The sequence below is a fragment of the Zeus faber genome (genome assembly GCF_960531495.2).
Source record: "Zeus faber genome assembly, chromosome: 14".
In the NCBI taxonomy this organism is placed as follows: Eukaryota; Metazoa; Chordata; class Actinopteri; order Zeiformes; family Zeidae; genus Zeus; species Zeus faber.
Window position 1 is genome coordinate 18638779 of NC_137200.1, and position 25554 is coordinate 18664332.

At 43.4% G+C, this 25554-nt stretch overlaps 1 protein-coding gene across 3 annotated transcripts; it reads right to left on the reverse strand.

Moving 5' to 3' along the window:
* Window positions 1-12: 12 nt before the first annotated feature.
* Window positions 13-23166, reverse strand: supt20 (SPT20 homolog, SAGA complex component). 3 transcript variants are annotated; one of them, XM_080014324.1, is made up of 23 exons: window positions 23078-23166; window positions 22961-22996; window positions 22729-22854; window positions 21394-21520; window positions 20721-20824; window positions 20448-20564; window positions 19098-19151; window positions 18386-18525; window positions 16375-16531; window positions 15220-15276; window positions 14996-15070; window positions 11761-11930; window positions 11621-11653; window positions 11405-11519; window positions 9523-9601; window positions 8856-9011; window positions 7950-8262; window positions 7697-7812; window positions 5136-5191; window positions 3729-3839; window positions 3201-3291; window positions 1504-1592; window positions 13-161 (listed from the first exon to the last, which is right to left on the reverse strand). In XM_080014324.1, the coding sequence occupies exons 1-23, from the start codon at window positions 23078-23080 to the stop codon at window positions 15-17; spliced, it is 2472 nt and encodes an 823-aa protein (XP_079870450.1). In that variant the 5' UTR covers window positions 23081-23166; the 3' UTR covers window positions 13-14. The 3 variants fall into 3 exon arrangements, with proteins under 3 accessions (XP_079870450.1, XP_079870449.1, XP_079870451.1); XM_080014323.1 differs by having other exon boundaries at window positions 9523-9628; XM_080014325.1 differs by lacking the exon at window positions 1504-1592 and having other exon boundaries at window positions 9523-9628.
* Between the last annotated feature and the right edge of the window lie 2388 nt (window positions 23167-25554).

The following is a 25554-nucleotide window of genomic DNA, read 5'->3' on the forward strand; positions in this document are numbered from 1 at the left end:
GGCGGCGTTTCGGGTCACGATTTGGGGAGCGCCTGCGGCATGCTTCTCTTCCTCTTACTTCTTGGCTGGCTGGCGGTATGCGGCCGTGGTGCCCCCCCCAGTGGTGCCGCTATTCCCATAGCCATTTGCCGCTGCTGTATTTGGTGCTGCAAGAATTGCAACTATATCCAACGGAGAGAGACAGAGAGAACACATTGTTAGTCGCCATCTTGGTATCAAGCCCAAATCTAGGTGTGAGAAACACGTGTGTGTGTGTGTGTGCGCGCCTGTACGTCGTGGTCCAAGCGTAAACAACCCGTCGCCGGACGTCTCGGCCAAATGAGCTGCGGGTGTAAGCGGGTTAGTGAAGCGTGTTCCCAGCCCGGGAGGACCTAGCTCTCCTGCTGTATGCCATACGGTATCCAGACAAGTGGTGGATGGGTGGTGTTGGGAAGGGAGAGAAAGTGAAGAGGTAAAGCCAAGGTGTGGGAGTGGGGTGGTTGGTAGGTTGTCATTAGAAGTCGGTCGTCGTGCGGTGTTGGGAGTCGTTCTGGGGGGGGGGGGGTCAAAACAGACATGCAGCCGAGCTTTCTGCTCGGCGAACTCCGGAAAGGGGTGGGGGGAGGGGAATACAACCTCCACTTAGCGCAAAACAAAACGGAGTACGGAAGATCAGACCCAGTAAATGCCTCACGCCACATGCTTCGGAGCATACAACCCAAATGCGTCTGGTCCGTCGGTTCAACCGCGGTGGGATCGGATCGCGTCGCGACGCGATGCTTTGCGAGAACATGCCTTCCCCGATTTGACGCTTCTGTTAGTTTCTGGAAATGGTGTAAAGCGGACAAGCGCCGATGCCGGGAGTATCGGAAGTCAATCCAAACCGAATGGACCCAAACAAACAACACGGGATGAGGTGGAGCTGGCCAGAGCACTCAGGGGAGAACTGCATGTGTTTGCGACAGAAGAACTCAAAAATTCGGATACAGCCTGAAGCCACTGGCTTCACGGGAATTATCTATTATTCGCAAAAACGGATGAACTGAATGAATGTTATAGGTAACACTGTGAAATGTTCAATTCAGACTTTGACTCATATTCGGAGCAATAAAATACTTCATGTTACTAAATATCAACATTTCCTATTTCAAAAAAAAGTATAGGATTACAATTTCAGTTGAGGAAAAAGGCCATATGCCATGGCCACCATCAAGGTCAAATATTCAAGGACCTTTTCGATATTTCTAGAATAATAAAGCTTAAAAGCAGATAAGACATTGCGGATAAATCGGCCAAAAAAGCATTCCTGTGTGACTTGGGTGACATTGCAGGCCGTAAAGTTTCTCGACACACAACCACACACATGCCCACTAGATTAAGGCGGAAATAAGCCGGTTTTATGATTAAATCGACGTCTCCTGTGGCATTGAGTCTAATTTAGACTCAATGCTACTTGGGTTATCAATGGGAGCGCCCAAACAGCTAGGTATTTGTGTGTATAAATGTTGAAAGTGGCTGTATTACTTGGATCTGTGGGTGGTGCTGCTGCTGAAGCCTTGGAGAGGGCAGCAGGGGCCCAGGCCCGTCCAGCCCACAGCCCAACCGGGAAAGCACTAAGGGGAGGGGGGAGGGGGTTTGGGGAAGGACCCCCGGATGGATAGAGGTGAGAGGAGGAGGGAAGCGGCAGAAAAAAAGATGAGGTTTGCAGGGAGTTTTACACAAGAAGTGAGGCGCCCGGGGAGAGAGAGAGAGAGAGAGGGAGAGAGTGGATGAGCCACACGGAGAGAAAGAAGCGAAGGAAGGGCATACCAAGGACAAAAGAGGAGGAAATAATAAACAGAAAAAAAAACAAGTACGCAGACGTTTGGGAAGGAGAAGTTTGAGCCAAAAGCGCAAGGAAGTGTTGCAGAAAGGTGGGCAGGTAAGTAGGAAGTAGGACAAAAATAGTGAAAGGTGTGAAAGGAATAAGGGTGGGGAGTAAAAAAAAACAAAGAACAAGAGTACAAAACAAGAAAAATGGAGAAAACCACGTTTCTGTCTTTGTAACTGGCTGGCTAAAAACAAAACAAAAAAAACAAAGCACTACTGTTGATGATGCCACCAATGATGTGTCGCTGCTGTGTCACTTTGGTACAGAGTTGAAACCAAAACTGGTAGAAAAGTGAGTTTTTCTGCTGTAAGACAGGGTTCATTCTAGCATGACAAAATTAAATTCAAGGACTTTCAAGTACATTTTTAAGCAATTTTTTTCATTTTCAAGGGCTTAACGCAAAACAAATATAATACATTTTCAATGTGATCTCTATTAATTAAAATATAATATAATCTTAGTCTTACTGTATTATTAATATTAGCACAGCTTTATATATATATATATATATATATATATATATATATATATATATATATATATATATATATATATATATATATATATATATATATATATATAAAACTAATCCCAAGGTGATCTACTATTATAACTGTCTATTTCCAACCATGCTGGATTCAATTTACATTTCCCTGGCATAAACATTTCTATATCACTGGTTTTCAATGATTGTTTATTTTTTTTCCTCAAGGACTTTTCAAGCACTTAAGCACAAAAGGGCTATTTTCAAGGTATTCCAGTACTTACATTTCTGAGGACGAAATTCAAGCACCTCAAGGACATGGTAAAAACAATTGCATTCCTTTAAGGGTTTATTCACAGATTAAAGAGCATTTATGTAGATTTGGAAAATTACACGCACACGCACACACACACGCACACACACACACGAACAAAACTATGTTTTTCGAAAGGAAAGCGGCAGAAGTGGTGTGTGGAAGGGCTTTGATGATGTACGGATGATGAGGATGATGATGATGATGCACAAAAACCAACAACCAAAAGGAGAAACCCCTTGAACCTAACATAAGCCCCTGAAAGAGGGACAATTCAATTTAGTTTCAAGTCACGGCGACGATGTGGCAACAACGTGTTGCTATGACGCATCGGAAATCAAAAAGGGTTTTATGTACATCGCTGTGTGAGTGGGTTTCATCCAGAAGGACGGGGAGTTCCACAGTGAGAAGCTCAGTTCAAAGCGCGCATTTAAAAAGATACACGAATAGACATTACAGCGTCTGCTTCCAGCGACCCATGCACATCACGTGTAGGCATCTGTGTGTGTGTGTGTGTGTGTGTGTGTGTGTGTGTGTGTGTTTGCCCGTTTTACCTGCTGTCTGCGGCGACATGAAGCCTCCAACTCCCAGGTTGATGACAGCTGTTTGCTGGTTTCCCAGACCCTGCTCCGCCCCCTGGTCACCCTGCAACACGCGTCAGAGTTCACTGTTCATTACTCACATCACTTGCTAGTCTACCAGTGTTATGAGCTCTGGATCCATTCCCAGGGTTCATTCTGGCATTGTGGAAATGAAATTCAAGGACTTCACACAACACAAATAGAATCTATTTTCAATGACATCTTTATTCGTTAAAATAGAACCTTAGTCTCAGTGTCTCATACACACGCACACGCACACCTTCCCAGAGAAATCATTCACACCCTGTGGTACACAGCACATATTACAGGAGCACATATTATATATTATACATGACATCAGTCCCTGCTAATTGTGTAATAGAGCAACACATTCTGGAAGTGTGAATGTGTGCGTAACGTATTTTCATATTAACGATTAAAAAGCATTTAAGTCGATTTGAAAAATAATTAAATACATTGTACAAAGCGTCTGTGTCTCACCATCTCCCCCTGTTGCTGGGGGCTGGAGGTGGCCGACTGACTTTGCTGTGGGGAGAACTGAGACAGCTGCTGCTGCTGCAGAGAGTTAAACATCAGCGGCCCGGTGGGGATCTGGAGACACACGAAGGGAGGGAGAGTAGGGAGAAGCAGGGGAGGGGCAGGGGATGGAAGGATTGGCGGAGAGATAAAGCACAGGCGAACCGGGGCACAAGAGCAGGAAGGCAGAGTTAGCAATGCATCCAACAGAAACACACACACACACACACACACACACACACACACACACACACACACACACACACACACACACACACACACACACACACACACACACACACACACACACACACACACACACACACACACACACAATGAAAGTGAATGAGCAGCGTGCGCTGCTGCCCCGTCTGTCGCTCTCCGGCGCGGGTGGTGTGGTTCGCGACGGCACCGGGGGACCTTCTGCTGGACTGTCCCTTGCCCCATCTATTCCGGCGTTATCATGGCATGTGTTAAAAGGTGCAAGACGGAAATGTTCCCGGATGTAGCTGCGTTTGAACTCCCTAGCGGTGCCGGAAAGGTTATCCCTGTAATCTACCGGGAATTATGTGTGAAAGGGGCTCAGGACACCTCAGCTCTCTCTGCCCCCTCTCTCCCTCTCAGCTCCTGCCATTAGTTTCAGAAACGACAAATGGCTCCAATCGGCCGCAGCTACAGTGCCAACAAAATATAAAGATAAGATAAAACGTTTATAGGCAAAACCCAAAGAAGTGAGAGAACATAATAACCAGTTGATTTTAAATACTTTTTCTACTCTATGGTGTAAATGCGAGAATTGCATATGGGGTCACGTGGAAAGTGGGTGTAAACAGCCGGGCAAAAAAAAAAACGAACAAACAAAAAAAATACATACATGTTTTTTCTCATGCGTTCATCAGCGGTTGGCAGTTGTTTTTGTCTGAATGCTAGAGGGAGCAAAGTTTTTTGGGCATACTATACGTAATAACATATACTCATGGATTTTGTCTGAATTTCTATTCTAACACTTTTTGAACCAATATTCATCTATTAGGAAACACATGCCTGAAATCGTCCAAGGCCTGGCGGCCTATGGCCATGCCATTTTGGGGGTCGTACACCCCAGGTTGGGAATCACTGATATAGAGCATTCATGATGGGCATTTCCTTCCCCTGATGACGTCCACGTCCTCGCCTCGACTAACACATTTACGAGGAATTTCATGCAAGGGAGCAGGGAATTAACATCGCCATGGTTGGCCAACCGAATAAATGCCGCCATGCCTGTGCCAGGCGTAGCGATAAAGTGGTGAAGAAGGAAAAGCGGTATCTCTATTTAATCTGGTAACACCAGGCGAACGGCAGAGAGAAGGAAGAAGCGCGATGCCGTACCTGCAGCAGGTTAAGTGGTCCTAAACCTGCACTGCTGTTCAGGCCAAAGGGGCTGGCTGGGGGAGGGAAAGACACAAAAATCTCATCATCCAAACAGAACAGAGGTGGAAGCAAACAGACACCTGACGTCCCATCGCTTTGTCCGGAGAGCAACACGCATTGTGCGTTAAAATGGCACAATGCGGAAAAAATATGTGACGTGGAAAAAAAAAGAATCAAAAAAGCAACAAAAAAACGTGTTGTGTAATTGATGGCGATTTTTTTTTATTGGCAACTTTAGCAAGGACTTTACCTTTCTCAAGATCGGAATAAGATGATGTCATTTTGTTAATAAAGGTACTCCTCACTTAACGACCTACCTGTTTAACGACCGCTCCGACTTACGACCAGATCTCTGACCAGTCGGTACCACGGCGTCTAAGCGTCAAGCATCTCATCACACATCACCCTTTATATACTATATACACTGTATACACAATACACACTGTATATACCATATACACTATATATACTGCATATACTATTTACACTATATACATCTCATCACCTTTCCCAGTCTCAGTGTCGTTCCCGCAGTCTGTCAGCATTCACTACACTAGCGTTCGCAATGGCCACGCCCCCTTACCGTGAAATAACACGGGTCCTCGCTTATCGACCAATTTGCTTAACAACCTGGTCCAAGGAAACGGAACTTGGTCGTTAAGTGAGGAGTACCTGTATTGATATGACATTCAAGGCCTCTAAAGTACTTTTTTCAAGCACAATTCTTTCCATTTTCAAGGACTTCACATCAAACAAATATAATACATTTAAATATATATATCTATATATATATATATAATATAATCTTTCGGGCGACTAAGAATTTTGCCAGTCGAATGAGATTTGGCTGTTCAATGTGAATATTTGACTTTTCTGGGGGGTGGGGTGCGGGGGGTCGGAGGGGGGTACGGAGCTACCAACTACCCGGGATTAAGCGGGTGTCAGTAGCCGTTTAATACTGGGTACTGACACCCGGTATCAAACGAGTCCCGGGGCGAAATTATTCAAGACCGTAATATCGATAAGCTTCAACGTTACTGGAGAAAATAAGGAAAGTGATTTTCTATTCACTTATTTCTAACTTGCAGTAAGATTAAGATATCTGTGTAAGAAGCTTTTCGCTATTATCAGAAGAGACATCTCTCTCTCTCTCTCTCTCTCTCACGGGGGCGGGGGCGGCTCCTTCTGCCTGGCTCTCACACACGCACGAGGAGACCCTGATCTGAGGGAGTGACAATGGCACCACGTAGATTGCGCCCTGATCGCCCCCTCTCCATGCGTAATGCGCAGACAATAGTTTTGCTCTCAGTTTTCTTTGTAAAGAACCGTTAAGAGTACCGTTAAAGTACCGGATTGATAATCATCGATACCCATCCCTAGGGAGCCCCGTTCCTCCATGCCCCCTCTCCACACTGTTTTTAGTTGTTTTATTTGGAGGAACGGGGCACGGCGATCGGGTGCACGGAAAGCCCTGTTCACCTCCGGGATGTCGACGATTCACAAATAAAAAAATATTTTTATGATTCCCCTTCTTTGTAATTCCTCATTGAAATGTTATCGCTGTGTATTTTGTAGGCTTCTATCTGTTTTAAGTCTATTTCCAACCAAGCTGGATTAAATGTACATTTCCCTGGCATCATCTACGCCGTAAAAGCGACTCTGGAAACATTTTTAATACAGTGGTACCTCCACTTACTCGACTGCATCTACTTACGACCAATCCAAAATACGAGCAGCGATAGTTGCGAAAATTTGTATTGACTTGCGACCGACTGCTCCAAGATACGACCGTGGAAATTTGCAGTTGGTGCGTCGGCGGCCAGTCAGCAGTCAGTCAGCAGTCAGTCAGCAGCCAGTCAGCAGACGACCTACATCATGTGTGCACGTAGTTTGTGGCCTATCAATATTTTTTTCATATTTACTGTGTTTGTGCTGTATATTTTGTTTATTTTCACCCTTCATGATGAGTCCTACGAAGAAGTATGATGGGGGAAAAAAAAAAAAAAAAAAAGAATTCCCATTGAAACCAAGAAGGAAATCAGAGAAAAATATGAGCGTGGTGTATATGGGAAAAATTGCTTCGGCATACGACTGTTTTAACATACGACTGTTCTTATAGAACGAATTACAGTCGTAAGTCGAGGTACCAACTGTACGTTACGATTTGAATAACAAAACCATGGGAAATATCACAGGTGTTTTCCGTTTCTTTTTCAAGGACTTTCACACACAGCACAAATGGGGCTATTTTCAAGGTAATTCCAGTACTTAAATTCCTGGGCACAACAAGCACCTCAAGGACCCGGTAAGAACCCTGATATATTGACATTTTTCGATAACGCAATCAGGCTGAACAAACAATACAATACAATACAACAGTGCAGCCCTAGTTTCCATGGTAGTCATAGAGATCCTGCTTTTGATTTACTGCCAGCGTGGGGCACAGCACATGAACCCAAGCGCTCCTGCTAATGTGAAACATGTACTGTAAGATTAAAGTATAAATGGGAAAGCCTTACAGGTCTGCGCGGTCGGCTGCATGGCGGGCATGAGGCCTCCCGGGGGCAGGATTCCACTCAGATTTAGGCCGGGACCCAGTATTGGGTTGGAGCCACTCATTAGTGTCTGTGGACTGCTGAACTCACACAGAGAGAAAGACAGAATGAAACAAGGCAAAACAATTTTGAAAATAGACTGATGTACAGTATATTTTGATTACAAAGAAGAATAAGACCAGCAAACAAGAAAAATAGATAAAATACCAATTCTCACCAGACGGGCCCGACCACATTGATGAAGTTGAGGCCGGCGGGATTGGCCATGACCTGGGAGGACGTGGTCCCCGTGGTGATGGACGTCCCAATGGTGGGCAACATGGTCATGACGGGCAGTTGCTGGCTCAGCGCCAGCTGCTGCGGGGCAAAGGGGGCCAGGAGGGCGGGTTGCGACTGGGACTGAACAGGCGGCGGCGGCTCCGGTGGGGGGGGGGTCACGGAAAGAGGCGCGCAGAGGGAGTCGGCTGGGTGGGGGGTGGAGCAGGGTGTGTTGGTTGGCGTGGGGGTGGATGGCTTGGGGGTCCCTGACCCTAGCGGGACGGGGGGGAAGGACAAGCGGAAAAGACAAAATGAATAAATAAATAAGATAGACAAATAAATAAATAGACAAATAAATAAATAAATAAGCAAACAAATAAATAAATAAATAGATAGATACATAAATAGACAAATAAATAAATAGATAGATAAATAAATAGATAAATAAATCTAGCTGTAGATATACCAGAACAGGCAGACATGGTGCCGCCTTCAGCACAGCTTCAGCACAAAAAGGGACTATTTCCAAGGTATTCTAGTACTTCAAGTTCCGAGAATGAAATAATTCAAGCACTTCCAAGCCTGCTAAAAACCCAGCAGATGAAATATTATAAAAAAATGTATTGGGTGAAAACATTTTGCGGTTAAGTTACAGCCAAACTTTCTGCTTGTTGGTTTGCCGGGCTGGATTTGTAAAAGCAACTTGCTGACGATTTATTTATTTTTATGGTTTTGCATAAAAACCTAATAACCCAGAGCAGGGAAAAGTATTGCAATCCCTTTCATCGGCTCCAGCAGAACTCCTGCTTAGGACTATGACCGCGCTTGATAAAATGCAATAAACCCATGAACCAGATGTACTCACTCTGCGTGGAGCCCATGGGAGAGAGGGCAGCTGGGGACAGTAGGCCCACCTGGCCCAGCTCCAGGGAGTGCTTCCTGTTCAGAGACTGGCTTTTGGCTGGAGGGGGTGTAGGACACTTGAGAAGACCACTAGTGACCTGGGAGCTATATGGATTACCTAAAGAGCAGAAAAGATCCCAGCTCAGTTGTTGGTGTATTCATAATTAAGTCAAACAAAAACAATTTCCCAAACCACTGAGATTTCCCCCATAGCGCATAGCAGATGTGGTGGGTCCCGCAGGCCATAAGAATTCCTCTTTTTCTTTATAAATGCCTTGTGTATTCTTTGGTGTTTTGCACATGTGGCCATGCTTTTTGCTTTCTTAGATTAAGATGGACGATAATACACACTTTCAATGAATTCCCTGAGAAAAAATTGACATAGGTTAGCTTTCCTGTTGTTATTTTAAATAGATGTAAAGTTAATGTGCTTACAATGTTCTCCAAGTGTTTTGATTCAGCTGTCAATTAGGATGTGGCTAAATGTAGTCTATGGTCTATTGTATAGGACTAGAGTTGATGGCATAATACCTATAAAAATATGGTTATTTATAAAAACATCTATGATTTAGATTAGAGTTCCACCAAACTCACAAACAGACTGAGGCACAACAATTAATGGTTGGTACCTGAGGAGCTGCTGCTTGATCCAGAAGGCAGCTTGATGGGAGAGGGCCGGTGCTTGACTCCTTTCCCCAATACAGATGTCTGGACCAGAGCAGAAAAGTTATCTACCTGCAAACGTCACATCGACAGTTTGTCACCCGTCCGTGCAAAATGTTTGTGTCAAGCTAAAAACAGGGGTCATTTTGGCGTTGCAAAAATTAAATTCAAGGACTTTCTTAAAGCACTATTTTTTATGCTGCTAATGAGAGTGAGAACGAAGAGTGCTTGCCTCCTCGGAGGGCACCTCTGCACCTTGGTACCCAGAGCTGGTCCAGTTATCGGTGGACGAACCAACCAGCCCATACACAGGTTCAAAATACATTGTGTGATCTGATCACGCTCACGTGACAGGACAGCTGCACAGTGCATAGTGAGAGCGTTAGAAACGCAGTCTGCACAATTTTGGAATATTGTCAGGCAATAGACAAATGATCTTTCCAATCTTCTCGTTTACCTTGAAGTACCTCCAAACAGCCGTCATTTAATTTTTTTTTTCACTCTCACTTTTGTGCCTCAACTACAACTACATTACGTCACGTTGGTATCGGGTTAGAGTATTGGGGCATTTTAACGAGTACATGAGCACTGTATGGGGCAAGTAAATTTGACCGGCGCAGAATCAAACATATCTGACACTGATCGACTGGTCACCGGCCATGGCCGACTAAGCTGAAAACCGGACGATCGATCGATCAGTGTATCCACCTTTTATATGTTAACATTACATTCACATTTGTGTGCTCTATTATAACTCTCCCACTTCCCATTTTACCTCACAATGCATACATATATATAAAAGAAAAATATATACAGTAACTATAAATTTGCGTAGTTTCAGCTGTCATTTCGTACCTGTGTAATTTCAGCAAGAATTGCGTGGTTGGTACACAAAACGCATGCAGGTTGGCAGGTCTGCATTTATAAGCAAGCTAACAATCGTTCAAGGGCTTATGGAGAACCAAAACCTTTAGTTGCTCCACTCGTCATTTAAACTTTGTGCTTTAATATTGTGCGTGTCAATTGTTAATAATTATTTGTAGGGATGTACCCGACTCAGAATTTTGTCAGTCAAATCAAATTTGGCTATTCAATGTGAACTGAGCACACGGTTCAATGCGCAATGCGCACGATGAACAGCTCTGTGCCCTGTCCCCATTCCTCCAAATAGAACCCCTAAAACCTGTGTTTTTAGGGGTTTTATTTGAAAGAACGGAGTCAGCGTCTGTATCAAATAAAGAAAAGAAAAAAGTGCCTCCACCCGCCCCGGTCAGTAAACCGTGTGGTGAAATACTGTGGTGATCCTAGCCTTTTCACCGCAGTAAGAAAAAATTCATACCATCACAGCCCAATCGTCAACTAGATGTGTCTATTTACAACCATGCTGGATTCAATTTACATTTCCTTGGCAAAATATACAATTGTATTACTTTACGATTTGAATAACAAAACCGGCGGGAATATCCCAGGTTTTCAATGATGCCGTTTTTTATTTCAAGGACTTCTCAAGCACTTCAACACAAAAGGGGGACTCTTTCCAAGGTATTCCAGAAATTCATTTTTGGCGGATGAAATTCAAGCACTTCAAGCAGGACCTACGCAGAACCCTGTAAAAGGGCCATTCTCCGATAATACCACACTTTTTCCCGAAGCAACTACTACAATACAATACACTTCTACATATAAAATGGCAGCAAGCACCAATACTGAAGAATAGTACAAACAAGCAAAAACGTACAAATGCCACCACCGGAGATCACTAGATAACTGTATGTATCTTTTATTTGCCATAAGTCCCTATTTGCATCCATTCTAAATACTAATGGTCCGTGTTGCATCAATACTCACCTCAAAATCTTTGCTGGGGGAGGGAGGGCCCTGTCCCACGCTGCCTGAGTTATGGGACATCTTGACCTGACACTTCACATCTCGCTCGTACACTCCTTTGTACTGATTAAGGAACCTGCAAAATCAGGGACAGTCGAGAAACATCAATATCTCGTCGACAGGGCGTCTGTTTTTTTTGTCTACGTACAACCTCAACGCGCACAAAAAGTGACTCACCGGTCTGCGTCGATCTTCGAACCTATGAGGAAACTGAAAAGGCAGTAGAGGAAAGGTGTTATGTCGAGAGCATAGTATTGAGGTACTCGTGTGCGATCCGGATGCTGCGGACACTTCGATACAACATATCCCGTACGTACGGCGCGTGTATGAGCTTCAGGTCTGAGCCGTCATCCTCCGTTTTTGGTTCTTTGGCGCAGTAGATCTTGCCGTACACCAGCGGGTCTCCCTTCGACTGGAAGATTGACACCTTGGTCCTCTGGGCCTGGCCACCCACCTCGCACTCGAAGGTGTAGTCGTCTACAACTTCCTGCGTGAGGTCGAGAGCAGTAGACGTAAGTTGCAAAGGTCACCTCGGCTTGGCCGATACCCAAAATGTTATATCGCGATGCGGCCCCGCCCAACGTGTTGCTGACGGGGGTTGGTTGACCGAGAAAGTGTCCCCGCTACGCGCGGTCGCGCACGACACATTTTTGGTTTCATTCAACTACAATAAATACATCTATGATAAAAACATTTTGCTTGTATCTGTTTTCTTTGGCGAAACGGTGAGTCTTTATGCCGGATCGTGGAGAGCGAATGGCTTTATGCAAGAAGTTGCGTGCACCTCAGTCGGTGCGGGAACTGCACCAGACTTGAACCCCACAATCTGCAATTGTTTGTAACTTGTTTCTGGTCTATTAGTATCCTGTTAGTGTCTTGGAAGTTGGCTTAAGGTTAGATAACATTCTTGTTGTTGTTCCGCCAGAACGGTCAGTTCTATGTTTTGTGATTGTTTAGCCATTGTTTGATTAGTTTCATTGACGAGGGCAATCCCAGCCAGTTGTGGTGATAATTGAGTAGGCGATACCAGCTGCCACCGATCAATATGTACATACTACTGTAGTGAAGCAACAGACGTCCTTGTGTAAAGACTCAAAGCCATGAGTCTACCTGTGCGAGTCCACTGAGTGAGGACACAGAGGACGCCCTGTCTCAGCTAAGTGCTTACAGTATATTCCTGTTGTTCACCAGAAGCGCATGTCACTCCCAGGAGCTCTCGCAACCCTGTCTACCTGCATTCTCTTCAGAAAGCATTGCCACCTCCTTTCTCTATGGGAATGCGGAACTGCCAGTCCGCGGTCAACAAGGCAGACTATATTGCTGCCTCCGCCACCCACTCCGCACTCCCAAGTTCTGGCACTCACAGAAACTTGGATTCGCAGAGAACACAGCAACCCCTGCTGCCCTCTCGACGCCACTTCTCCCCCGCACCCCTCGCTCAACTGGGTGAGGAGGAGGGACAGGTTTGCTAATCTAGCAGAAGTGAAAATCCACTCCGCTCCACAATCTTCCCGCAGAAGAGCTACTGTAGCACAAATAACTGAAAAGGTGCATCACAGCTTGCTGCGTACAAGGCTGCGTAGCCGACCGGTCAGAGTGTTCATGCTGACCCCTGTCCTCCGCTAAAAGTGCCTACAATGGGCACGTGAACGTCTGAAATGGACTATTGGAGCAATGAAGGAAGGTGGCCTGGTCTGATGAATCACGTCTCTTCTACATCATGTGGATGGGCGGGGTTAGGGTCCGATCCGATCAAGCATCTGTGAGATCAACAAGCCCGATCCATGGGGGCCCCACCTCGCAACACACAGGACTTAAAGTATCTGCTGCTAACATCTTGGTGCCAGATACCACAGCTTTATTGTTGGTTTTAATGTTGTGGCCGATCAGTGTAATGAAATATGAAAAAAAATGCACTAAAAAACTAACAACACTTTTAATTCTGATTACTTACAGCATCTTGCACTCGTATCTGGTTGAATTAAGAAACAGGAGATCATGCACTAAAGTTCGAGGTTGCTCCAATGGTTGACCATCATATTTAATCCTCTTCTGTGCTGAGGATCCCCTTTCACACGCAGCAGAGGACAAGGGGGAGGGCGAGCATAATGTGCACAAGATGTGAGGATGTTCCACAAAGAATTTATTTTAAATTTATTTATTTATTTATGAACTAAACCCATTTGTCCTTAATTACTTTTCATAGACTTTTCACGTTACATGTTAACACATAACTGACCGCTCGTATGAACTGGACGTTGTTGATCGTGAAAACTTTTACGACCCCCTCTTTTATCTGATTAGCTGGGCGACCATAATGTGGCATTGACGAGCGCGTCATACAGAGGATTTCCAGCAGCGCGCTCCAAACCATAATGATTAGTGAAGGCACGTGTGGCAGTTTCGGAGCACAGGAGTGATGATACTTCAATTCGCAGCTCGGGCATGGCACTCAGATGAGGCACTGAAATCTGTGTTGCGATTCGGTCCGGTAGATACCGATCGTATAGGAACCGGTGCCATAGCGGTACCGGGTTTCGGTAGCCGACCCAAACGTCCCACCCATGATCATGTTTTGATTCAGAGTGTGCACGGACTGGGGCTGAGCACGCAGCTCTACAACGATATTAAATTTGACCTATTTTGAATAGTTAAAAAACAAATATCAACATGTGAGGGTCAGTGTTGATATTGCGCCACAAATAAATCAATGTATGGGAAACACTGCGAGAGCCTCAGCTCTTCACACACACACACCCCCCCCAGTGTTTCACATGATAAACGATGATTAAAAAAAAAAAAAAAAGGTTGGCATATTTTGAAGTTGCGCTGGTGCTCCTACTGATAAAATTCAGTAGCACTGCGACTAAGGCCTGTTGATGTATGCTTCGATTGTTTCTAACCTCTTATATAAGTCGCTTTGGACAAAAGTGTCTGCTAAATGAATACATGTGAATAAATAACAATAGAAAAAACGAATTTTACTTATTTTGGGATCCTCAGCATGAGTAATACGAGTTGTGGCATGTGAACTGGTTGATGTGCAGTCTCACGGTCAAAGCGTGAGACTCGGCAGCTCTGTCTGACAATTAATAAACAACACTTTTTTAAATAATATAATCTCATTAATGCAAGTCATAACCCAGAGCCACAACTTAATCACCGGACCATCTGTGCACCGCGTCCCGATCCTCCATCTGCTTCCTCCCTGATGCCCGCATAGATCCACACACATGTGGAACGCCGAATGGTTCATTGATGGCCTTGTTTCCCCACCCCCTTTCTTTGGCGTTCCATACATACATCCTCTTTGTGCGCGCAAGTGAACGAGGGTTGTCCGTGCGCTCTGCTGCACCGGACGGACAGACGGATGGGGTGGGGGGGGGGGCATTATGGCATATGGTGGCAAATATCGTGATATGGCCCAAGCCTAGTCTTGACAACCCTACCAGTGACCAGATATATATATTTTTTTTCTTTTTAACCACAGCTTTATTGCATCTGTAAACCAAAACAGTGGTGGTGCTGGTGGACAGTCACTGCGAGGCTTACCTCGGCGGGCCAGATGACAGTGGGCTGGGGATCCTCCAGCTGCAGTGACCGTTCAACCACAGCATACTTCTCCACCTGGGAGAAAAACGCAAGAAGATTCGTGTTTGTTTTACCAGGAGCATGGTAAGCCTCAAGCTGTAATCTGTGTGTCTGTGTGTGTGTGTGTGTGTGTGTGTGTGTGTGTGTGTGTGTGTGTTGATTAAGAGTAGGGCTGACCGACTCACGTCTATTTCCTTGGGTACACTTAGTTGGCAGTTGTTCTGTTTCCACATGTCCACACACTGCCGGTGAAAAGGAAAACATCAGAGTGCATCACGAAGTGTGTTATATACGGGGTTCAATTCTTGCATTACAGAAAAAAATTCAAGGACTTTCAAATAGTTTAAGCACAATTTTTTTTCTCCCATTTTCAAGGACATATATCATCAATTTCCAATGTGATCTTTCATAGGTATATTAGTATACCTATTATATATATATATTAATCTCACAATCTACAGGTTTTCACAGGCATCACAGGTTTTCAATTATCCCATTTTTTTCAAAGGACTTTTTAAGCACTTTAGTATAAGGGGGCTTTTTTCAAGGTATTCCACTACATACATTTCATGAGGATGAAATTCAAGCCCTTCAAGAACCTTCAAGAACCCTGAATATAAAAAATACTGTATTAATGCTTTAACACATGAATGACAGAATGAGATGTCCTGATAATCAGGTCTGGACATTGTCCGGAGTTGCCCTTTCACACATGTAGCACACAACCAGAGATTGTCCGTATGAGACACGTTCACACCTACTGGAAATACTCCACTGGCTTAGGGGCGGAACCTGGGTACTTGCAGGAGGCAAGACAGCAATGAAGCTGCAGGGTTTTACAGCCCACCTAAGATGGCGAACGAGGCAACTGACTAAATTGTGACTTTTTTTGCGTTGATACTCTTTGTATATGGACGTATCAGCATTTTAAATGAAAGAGTGGAATGGAATATAAATAAATTAAGGAATATAAATAGCGGTAAATGACCCTTTTTTCACCCTCGGTGAGTGGGTGTGTTGATGACGTCACAGATGACGCCATCAACATGCGACACACCCACTGACTCGCTGTGAATGCCCCGGACAACCACCTGCTCTGTTCACACATACCGCTCACTCGGGCATTACCCTGACTTTGTACTCGGATGGTGGCTGGGTAAAGCCTGTTAATGCCCGGTCCAACGGATTCGGACATTTGCATTCACGCATACAGCTCCTCTGGGTAATGTCTTGATAATTTCACGTTTGAAGTGCATATGTGAAAGCAGCTTTAGAGTACCTCATGCCGAAATGCCTCTGAAAACAGAACAACAGATATGGATGTGTGTGTGGTGACTGACGTTTCCCGTCTTGGAGATCTTGAGGTCTATGGTGGGCGCAGGTTTCCGCTCCTTCCTCCGCTGCAAGTAGTCGTAGAGACGGAGCTGCGGCGGGGTGGGCAAATGGGACAGCTCTTGCTGTCGGTTCAGAGAAGCCCGGGAGTGCCTCTTGAAACACCTAAGGCACGGACGCAGAGGGGTTTAGCTTGTGACTTAAAAACGTGTACGAAAACAAATTAAGGAAAATAAATCAAATTCCTTCCCATTGAATGTGAAGGGAACTGCTCCTGGACGGGCAATAGGAGGCAATATTCCAAATACCGCAACTCTCAGGTAAACAACGCATTCCTAATATCCCATCTGAGAACGGAGCGTCTTCCAATCGACAAAGCCTAGATTATTCGATCAAAGTTCTCTCAACTCTTACAAACTCTCAACTGCGACAGGTACACACCGTAATCATGTCACTTTCTGGCATGTTCATTCTGCACATACACACCTAAAAGGGCAGAGATCCGTGCCACGCGGATTTAACCCTGATCAGTTGAACTGGATTGTGTTTACACGGCGAACGCTAAGCAGGCGGCCAAAATTTAGAGCGAAATATCAACAGTTCTTGGACGGCAAACGGAATCCCCTAAAATTTCACTTCCTCTGCTCCCCACCCAATACTTAGACCGATAAACGAGCTGCATAAACTTTGTTGCTTAACAGCAGTAGTGGAGAGGAACAAAGTACAAGTGTTTCAGTACATTTTTCGAGTATCTGTTCTTACTAAAGTAAGTATATTCAGTTTCAAAGACTTTCGACTTTTACTATAATATCTATACTATTAACTCTGCTACATTTCCAACATCTGGATTTATATACACATTTTAGTTTTGGAAATATAGATTTATTTCCACGTACATTCTTTAAATCAGGATTTATGTTTATATCTATCAGAAGCAAGACATCAGGATATGCTGAGAACTCATCTGTAGAAAAAATACATTATGGAACATATTATAGACTGAATATGACAAGTCAGTGTTTTCCATACATTGATTTATTTGTGGCGGCCACATACATAGTCTCACCATGCTCTTAATGTTATAATTATTACCAAAGTGAGAGGTTTCTGCATCATATTGAACAAATACGTTAAGGATCATCCCATTATTCTGTCTTGTACGCATTTACAAAAAAAAGAAAGAAAAAAAGACTTGTTAGCGACCGACATCACTTTCTCTGCTGTACGTTCGTGTTCCCCGTTTTTCCAAACAAAACAAATAGAAATATTGTGTTTAATTTTAGATTATATATTCTTATTTTAGTTTACTAATTGAACAAAACAAAAAAACAACAAAAAAATATATATAATAATAAAATAGCCCCAGATCTATGCATCTGTCATTCTTATCATGCATTAAAGCCTTTGAAAATAAAATGATATCGTTAATCATAAATGCAAGTACGTTTTGGGTCCCCTGTGTGTCCTCTGAGGGATCGATCGGCACAATTTGAGCCCCTGTCTCCCTCTCCATGCGCAATGGTGACATTTGAGAGGGAGCGATCGCGCGTCCCGTTACTCTTAATAAAGCAAAAAAATATATATATTGTGTTTCTATTTGAGATGTATTTTATTTTACTCAAATTCCTTAGTCAACCAAACACTCTCTCAGCCACTCTCTTACTACGGTCAGCAACCACCACAAATCGAATCTAATTCTGTGGGAAACGCTGCAAGTAATTTTACTTTTAACATTTACATATCATCAACATGGTACTTTCACTCTGACTAGTCATTTTGCGTGTGCGTATTTTGTACTTTAACTTGAATAAAAGCTAGTAATACTTTTTCCACCACTCAAGCCTTGTTAAAAATGTAATTGTATTCTGGTTCTCACTTCATTCTGATTAACGCACTGATTAAAAAAAAAATCTAAGGCCGACATTCTAATTCCATAACTCGTTGGAGAATCATGTTTTGTTCAAGCTTTGCACTTTGTCTTCAGTTTTCCAAGCCCTGGTGTGTCATGGCATCTCTTACCGTTTCATCGGACGAGTGTTCATCTTTTGTTTGTTGTAGAGCAGGCGGTTGGCCGTGCAGGTCACTGAGACGGAAGGCTCCAGGCACAGAGGCTCCGCCGTGGCCAGGATCAGCTGACTCTCCAACTGCAACTTGTCGTCCTGCAGCGAAAGGATAACAACACTCGAATTAATAAGAAAGGATGAACACCGGTGCAACCTCTCACTTCTCTGTCACTCTATTGAGGATGATTTTCGGATCGGTTCAGACAGCACATGGAACTGCAACATAGCAGGACCCGCTTCCTCAGTCTCAAGGGTGAAATTGAAGACAATATCCAATCAGAATCAAGAACGGTAATAATGCCTACCTTTCCCGTTCCGTGTAATGTTGTGTTTTCTGAGTCGGAAATGTTTTATATATATTTATTTATATGTTGTGCTTTCTGTTTGGGCTCCATCTGACATTACAGAATGAAATTCATCTTATAAACAAACAAACAAACAAAAAAACAAACAAATAAATATTTTATATGGAGACTTTTCAAGGACTTCAGCACAACGTGGGCTATTTTCAGGTATTCCAGTACTTAAAGTCATTTTTTAGGATGAAATTCTAGCCCTTCCAATACATCAAGGACCAGGTAACTGGTTTGTGATTCGTAAAATGACGTTGTGTTCCGAACCTTTCCGTCACAAGAATAGCGAGATTCTGTGAGACACTTCAAATGTACCTGTGTCCATTTGTGGTGGTCACCGGTCATGGCGTGGACGTCACAGATTAGAGTCTGGAGAAGACAGAAGGGAGACAGAGAGTAATTGTTATTTATCAATATTGTTATGTTGTCTGGAGATCACTGCAGTATTTTGTTCTATCTGACTCACTATATATATAAAGATCTACTAAGATCTAGATCACTATATATGAAGTACTCTGCTTTCCATTTTTTGTAACATGCACATCATATGCTGCCGGGCTGTGGTGGCAGTTGCTGACGTGGATATAATCATTCTGACATCACACAATGAAATTCAAGGACTTTCAAGTACTTTTTAAGCACTATTTTTTCCATTTTCAAGGACTTTGCTCAAAACAAATGTAATACATTTTTAATGTGAGCTTTATTAATTAAATATAATATTAGTCTCATCATCTATTTATATATATATATATATATATATATATATATATATATATATATATATATATATATATATATATATTTAATGTCATTGTCATCTACAATTAGAAGTGTCTATTTCCAACCATGCTGGATTAAATACACATAATACAAACTTCAGGGTTAGATTACAAAGTTGTGTGTATTTTAGTCAGGTGAGCAGAGTTGTAGTGGAAGGCCTGTCACTGTCCCCCCAAACATTAGTACAGGCAGTGGTGTAAAGTAACTCATTAAAAATACTTTGTTACTGTATAAAAGTATTTTATGTGACTATCTGTACTTTACTTGAGTTTTAATGTTTCTGTCGACTTTTAATTTGCAACATTAACAAAAAAGTATACTTTTACTCAAATACACTTTACAACACATCTAACACCTTTGTTACTCACTACGAAGTAAAACATGAGAAAAACGGGTTGCCAATGATGTAAGTGAAGCCAGCCATCACAAGGTTCATATGAGCCAGCAAGCTAAGTGTAAACAAACCCTCTTAAGCCCATATTCTGAGTTGACAGGTCCGTGGAACTGGCTTGTATTTTTTGTCCAGGGCTCTGGCTGGGTCTGTCATGGAGACCTGGCATAATGACTTTTGACACTTAAGTACCTTTAAGATGAGCTACTTTAAGACTTTTACTCAAGTAGTATTCTAATGAGTGACTTTCACTTTTACCATCAGAGTCATTTTTTTAGTAAGATATCTCTACATTTACTCAAGTGTGGCTTTCCCGTACTTTTTCCCCCACCATTGAATGCAAGTCATCTTCAGTTGGCATCCTAAATCTGATTCCACTTCACCCCGGTGAAATACTTATAGTCAATCACAACGTGAATTATTCCAGTACGTCCCCCCCTGCCCCGGTCTGTACAATGCGCTGGATGTGTTTCGACACCCACGCTACGTACCTGCATAGTCGGTCTCAGCAGGATATGTCTGCTTTGATAGGTGGGCATCTTGGCGTTACCAGACTGTCTGTAGTCTCTCACTTCCACTATCACACAGCCGCAGTGGAAGAAGTTAACCTGAAACATAGATTCCTTTCAAAAAACAACTTCCGCGACGCTTTTTTATTGGCCGGTGCACCCTTGGATTGGAGAAGAAACAAGCGGGATGGGATGTCGGCCGTTAAATGACCCTTTTGTGACGACTCGCAAATGTGATGCATTTTGTGTCTCAACCTGTGACTTCTCCAGCAGATCAACCAGAATGGGAGGAAGCTCCTCAGCATCCAGATACTCCAGCAGCTCCCCTTCTTCGTACGGCAGGCGGATAGTCTCAGAGTCTGAAACGGCATCAAAATAATAATAATAATAATAATAATAATTTGACAATGACGTGTTTAGGATACTTAAAAAAAATAAAATTGTAGGTCTGGATCACATTTATCTTGTGCTTGAATTGTCGAACTGTCACAGATAGACTGTGTTTTTTTGTTTAATGGGTTTTACATTTTCATTTAAGTATAATGGTATTACAAAATTAAATTGAAGATCTTTCAAGTACTTAAAGCAAAACCGAATTCAATACATTTTCAATGTGATCTTTATTAATTAAAATATAATCTTAGTCTCATTGTCCATTATTTATATTAGTATATCTATATATCTATTATTAATCTCATTGTCGTCTATTTCCAACCACGCTGGATTCAATTCATATTTCCCTGGAATAATCTATGTCGTGAAAGCAATTCTGGAATTGTTTTATTGTGGTGAATAACAAATGAAGAACAAAACCAGTGGGGAGGAGATATCCAGGTATTCACTTAAATTTCTGAGGATGAAATTCAAGCACTTCAAGAAACTTAAGGAACCGGCAAAAACCCAGAGGTACACGAGTGGAACATCTTACCGGATCCATTCTTGCCCCTGAGCATGAGGGAATAGCCTTCATTCCCAGGATACAAGTTGACGACCAGGCATGACACAGACTCCTGGGACACCAGCTTCTCCAGTAGATTCACATTTCTTCTTAAATTCTAAAGAAGACCAAAGAGAATAATCAAGGGTTTTCCGTTACTCTTTACAAATGACTTTTATATGTGTTATATGTATACTATCAGTTCGAGAACATCAATTAATCTGAAATCATGTGACAGCAAGGAGCTATTTTCTGTCAATTAATGTGTTTTCTTATAATCTTGGAATTGTAATCTATGCGAATGAAATCACTGAAAGAACACCCAGAGATATTTGCTTTGTTTTGCCATTTATGCTGAATTCACATGGAACACGGGAGACGGCAAACAGCATGGCATGATGTCACTTTCTGAGCGGCACGGAGGAGCGAGGGGGAGGTACCACAGCAAAATGTGACGATAGCTATGGTTGTGTATGAAGACTCCAATAAGATATAATAAACTCAATTATTTTGTGTCTGTTGTATATATAAGAATATAAGTAATGCATGTAGCTATAGAAAAAGCAGCTTCCTATTCCTATTTAATTGCAAACTTAAATAAATGTTAAATTCCCTCCAAAACATATTGTCATTCATAGTTGGTTAACTTTACACAAGCCGACTATAAAGCATCTTATTCATCTCCAGGCAGGTTTGACAATGGGTTATTTGGCATTATGGATATATTTATGGGTATTGTTATGCAGCTTTGAGAGAGAGCACACCTTGAGCTGTTAATTGAGTGATCAGTAGCTGATTACCTGGTTTCCACTGGCAGAAGAACGCTTTATTGTTTTTATTAATTATTAATATTTAGTTATATTATTATGTAAATAATAACCTGGACTCGCAACTTTACTGCCAAGACCATCACGTCCAAATCCTCCATCTGCTTCCCCGCTACAAGCACCAAACAGCCTCCACGCAATAAATAAATAGAAAAAATATATATTTCTATCAATCCATTTTTTAAGCCATTTAAGTGCTATATTCCAGAGAAAATGGCATCTACGGCTCTGATTCCTAAACTCCAGGTCTCCGGCGGCTGCAGCAGACACGCGCATTAGAGACGGCTCCTCGCCTACGTAACATCCTGCTGTAATGCAGTCGCAGAGGACGGCAGAAAGTTTAAATATTTTAACTTGGACGACAAATGCCGTGTACCGTTGCCGTTTGCCGAACTGCCGTCATGCTGTCTTCCACTCACATGACTTACGGTTTGCTATCTCCTGTCTGCTGTGTTCCAGGTGAATGCAGCATAAACCACGGGAGTAAGCCCAAACCTACCTTTAACTCTGGCTCTTTCTCACATTCCTCCAGGTATAGCTCATAGAGCTTCTGATACAAACTCTTCCTGCCACCAGAAGAAACTCTTCGTTTGGCTGGTCGCTGTCGAGCACTTTCAACAATGTACTGGACAACGGATATTATATGATTACATTACATTAGTGATCAGCACAATTGTCAAACAGTTTAGACTGCACAAATACGTGTAGAGAATTTGACCATCAGCACTTACCTCGGCTCGATCCAATGCATATTCCAAAACTTGTTGCTGAAACCGATAATAACAATTGAATCGCAGCCAAATATTTTTTGCTGATGAATTCAATTAGGCTGAAAGATAACGGCTCACCATTGTGGTCCACCGCCGGTTGCAAGGCGAGGGGTCGGTTGACGATGCTGTCTTTTCAGCCCAACACTGTCACCTTCCCAGAGAAATCATTCACACCCTACAGTACACAGGAGCACAAATTATATATTATACATGACATGAGTACCTGCTTATCAGTGATAGAGCAACACATATTCTGGAAGTGTGTTTGTACACACACACACACACACACACACACTTTATCTGAGGCGTCCACATCCACCTCGACCGCGTAGAAAGCTCGCGCTCGCTCTCTCTCGCTCTCTCAAACACACACATCAATTGTGCGCGCACGCACACACACACACACGTACCCTCTACCTTTCCGGCCACCCGTGAGTCATATCCATGACACACACACACACACACACACAAACACATATCGATCAGCAACATTAAAACCACTGACAGGTGAAGTGAATAACATTGCTCATCTCATTCCATTGGCACCTGTCAAGAGGTGGGACATATTAGGCAGCAAGTGAACAGTCACTTCTTGAAGTTGACGTGTTGGAAGCAGGAAAAATGGGCAAGCGTAAGGATCTGAGCCACTTTGACAAGGACCAAATGGCTAGACTTGTGATGGCTAGACGACTGGGTCAGAGCATCTCCAAAACGACAGGTCTTGTGGGGCGTTCCCGGTATCCAAATTGGTAAAAGGAAGGCCAACCGGTGAGCCGGTGACATGGTCATGGGCACCGATGGCACTCCACAAGACCTCTGAAGGTGTCCTGTGGTATCTGGCACCAAGACGTTAGCAGCAGATCCTTTAAGTCCTGGAAGTTGCGAGGTGGGGCCCAATGGATCGGGCTTGTTGTTCCAGCACATCCTAGAGATGCTCCATCGGAAAACGAGTCACGGAATCCACTTCAAAAGAAATTGCCTCAATTTTCAAAGCCTATATTTTCCTAGGTTTCTGCTATCTAAAGTTGAGTGCTTCAAGTGGACATTTTGTGTGGGGAAAACCTTGAATAATGTATATTGTTGACCATTAAAAGGATTTTCTTTCTTTTTCAAGTTCATACAAGGGCTCAGAAAAAAAAATTGAATAAAAAGAGGGGATTCAACTCCAAGGAACTACCTGTAATAAGATATGTGGCTTTTGGAGATAAAGTCTCTGCTCATCACAGGTCTAAATCCAGATTGGAAACAGACAGGCCTTGGGTTAAAGAGGCCTGCCACTTATCCTACACCTCCCGTGTCTGTTCACAGTGCCAGACAGGACTCAAACTCATCAGGGTTTTCTTTCCCCACTGCTCCTGCCAAGCTCGTTCCCTTGGCTGTAGTTTCGCTGTCAAGATAATTATTCGTCACGCGTATGTAAATTCATACGGGTGCAATGAAACTATAAAAAGGGCAAAGTGAGTGTTGTAGACTGTGCAAAACAAAGTCAGAATAAAAATAAATGAAATCAGAAAATAACATAACACAAGAAAATAAAATATGTAAGCCAGATGATATAGACAACAAAAAAAAATTGATCGACAATCAAAATAGATGCATATGTATGCACACCGTGCAACATGGTGTGTACAGTGGTTTCATTTATTTGATATATTCCAAAGACCTGGGCAGAGGTTGAAACTCGATGTGAGCTCAACCTCGCAGCGAGCAAACTGTGGTAACGAGAGAAAAACCCAAGGCGTTCTACACGGGAGCAGGTGAGAGAGCTCGGCCGTGGCCACAGGGAGGCCGGCGTCCGGACCCAGCAACAAGGTAGCACGCTAACCAGCTAGCGTGCTACGGCGAGCCTCCTAGCCAGTGCCAGGGCGAGCTGCAAGTTACCAGCGGGACTTAACGCGGCGAGGGTCACCCGGCGCCGGTGCGAGGGGGGCCTCGGTGAACGGGACGGACTTGCCTTTCAGCTTGCATAGCGGCCGCCCGTGACTCCGACGCGAGGGGCGAAATGTGAACGAAATTGCGGCGTCTTCATTGAAAAAAAGTCGGAGGGGCAGCCATCTTCTTCCAGTGTGACAACAACAGCTACACTTCCGGTGTGGGGATCGATGGGCGGGGCCAGGGGGGGGGGGGCCCGCCTCACTCTTCTTCTTTGGTTGTTTTACGGCAGTTTTCCTCCCCGATGTCGCATTACCGCCACCTACTGGATTTATTTATCACCTTTGCCCACTCTCACTAAATTCTGTCTGTATGAGTCCTTAATTATACAAAAAAAAGCAAAAAACATTTTAAACAGATGTCTCCCCCCCGACATCTCTGCTGCCATATTAAAAAGATGTTATTTAATTTCACCTCTTTAAGCTTTCAACTCCGCCGCCATGATGTCTCTACTCCCTGCGTACTGCACCAGTCACTACATGGTCTGTTGTTTGACTCCTCACATTCCTCACAAAGACCAGCTGGAGCTTTTCCTATAATTTGCAAATTACTATTTTATCACTATGTCCCATTTGCCATCTTGTTACAGAGAACTTCGTTCGGGACATTTGGTTTAAAAATAA

What these genes read in the sequence shown, in the direction of transcription:
- supt20 (XM_080014323.1), bottom strand. An exon ending in CTGAAGCTCATACACGCGCC is followed by an intron (nt 11,654 to 11,760) that starts GTACGTACGGGA and finishes CTGCCTTTTCAG; the next exon opens with TTTCCTCATAGGTTCGAAGA. An exon ending in GACCACTTAACCTGCTGCAG is followed by an intron (nt 3,840 to 5,135) that starts GTACGGCATCGC and finishes GTGTGTCTCCAG; the next exon opens with ATCCCCACCGGGCCGCTGAT.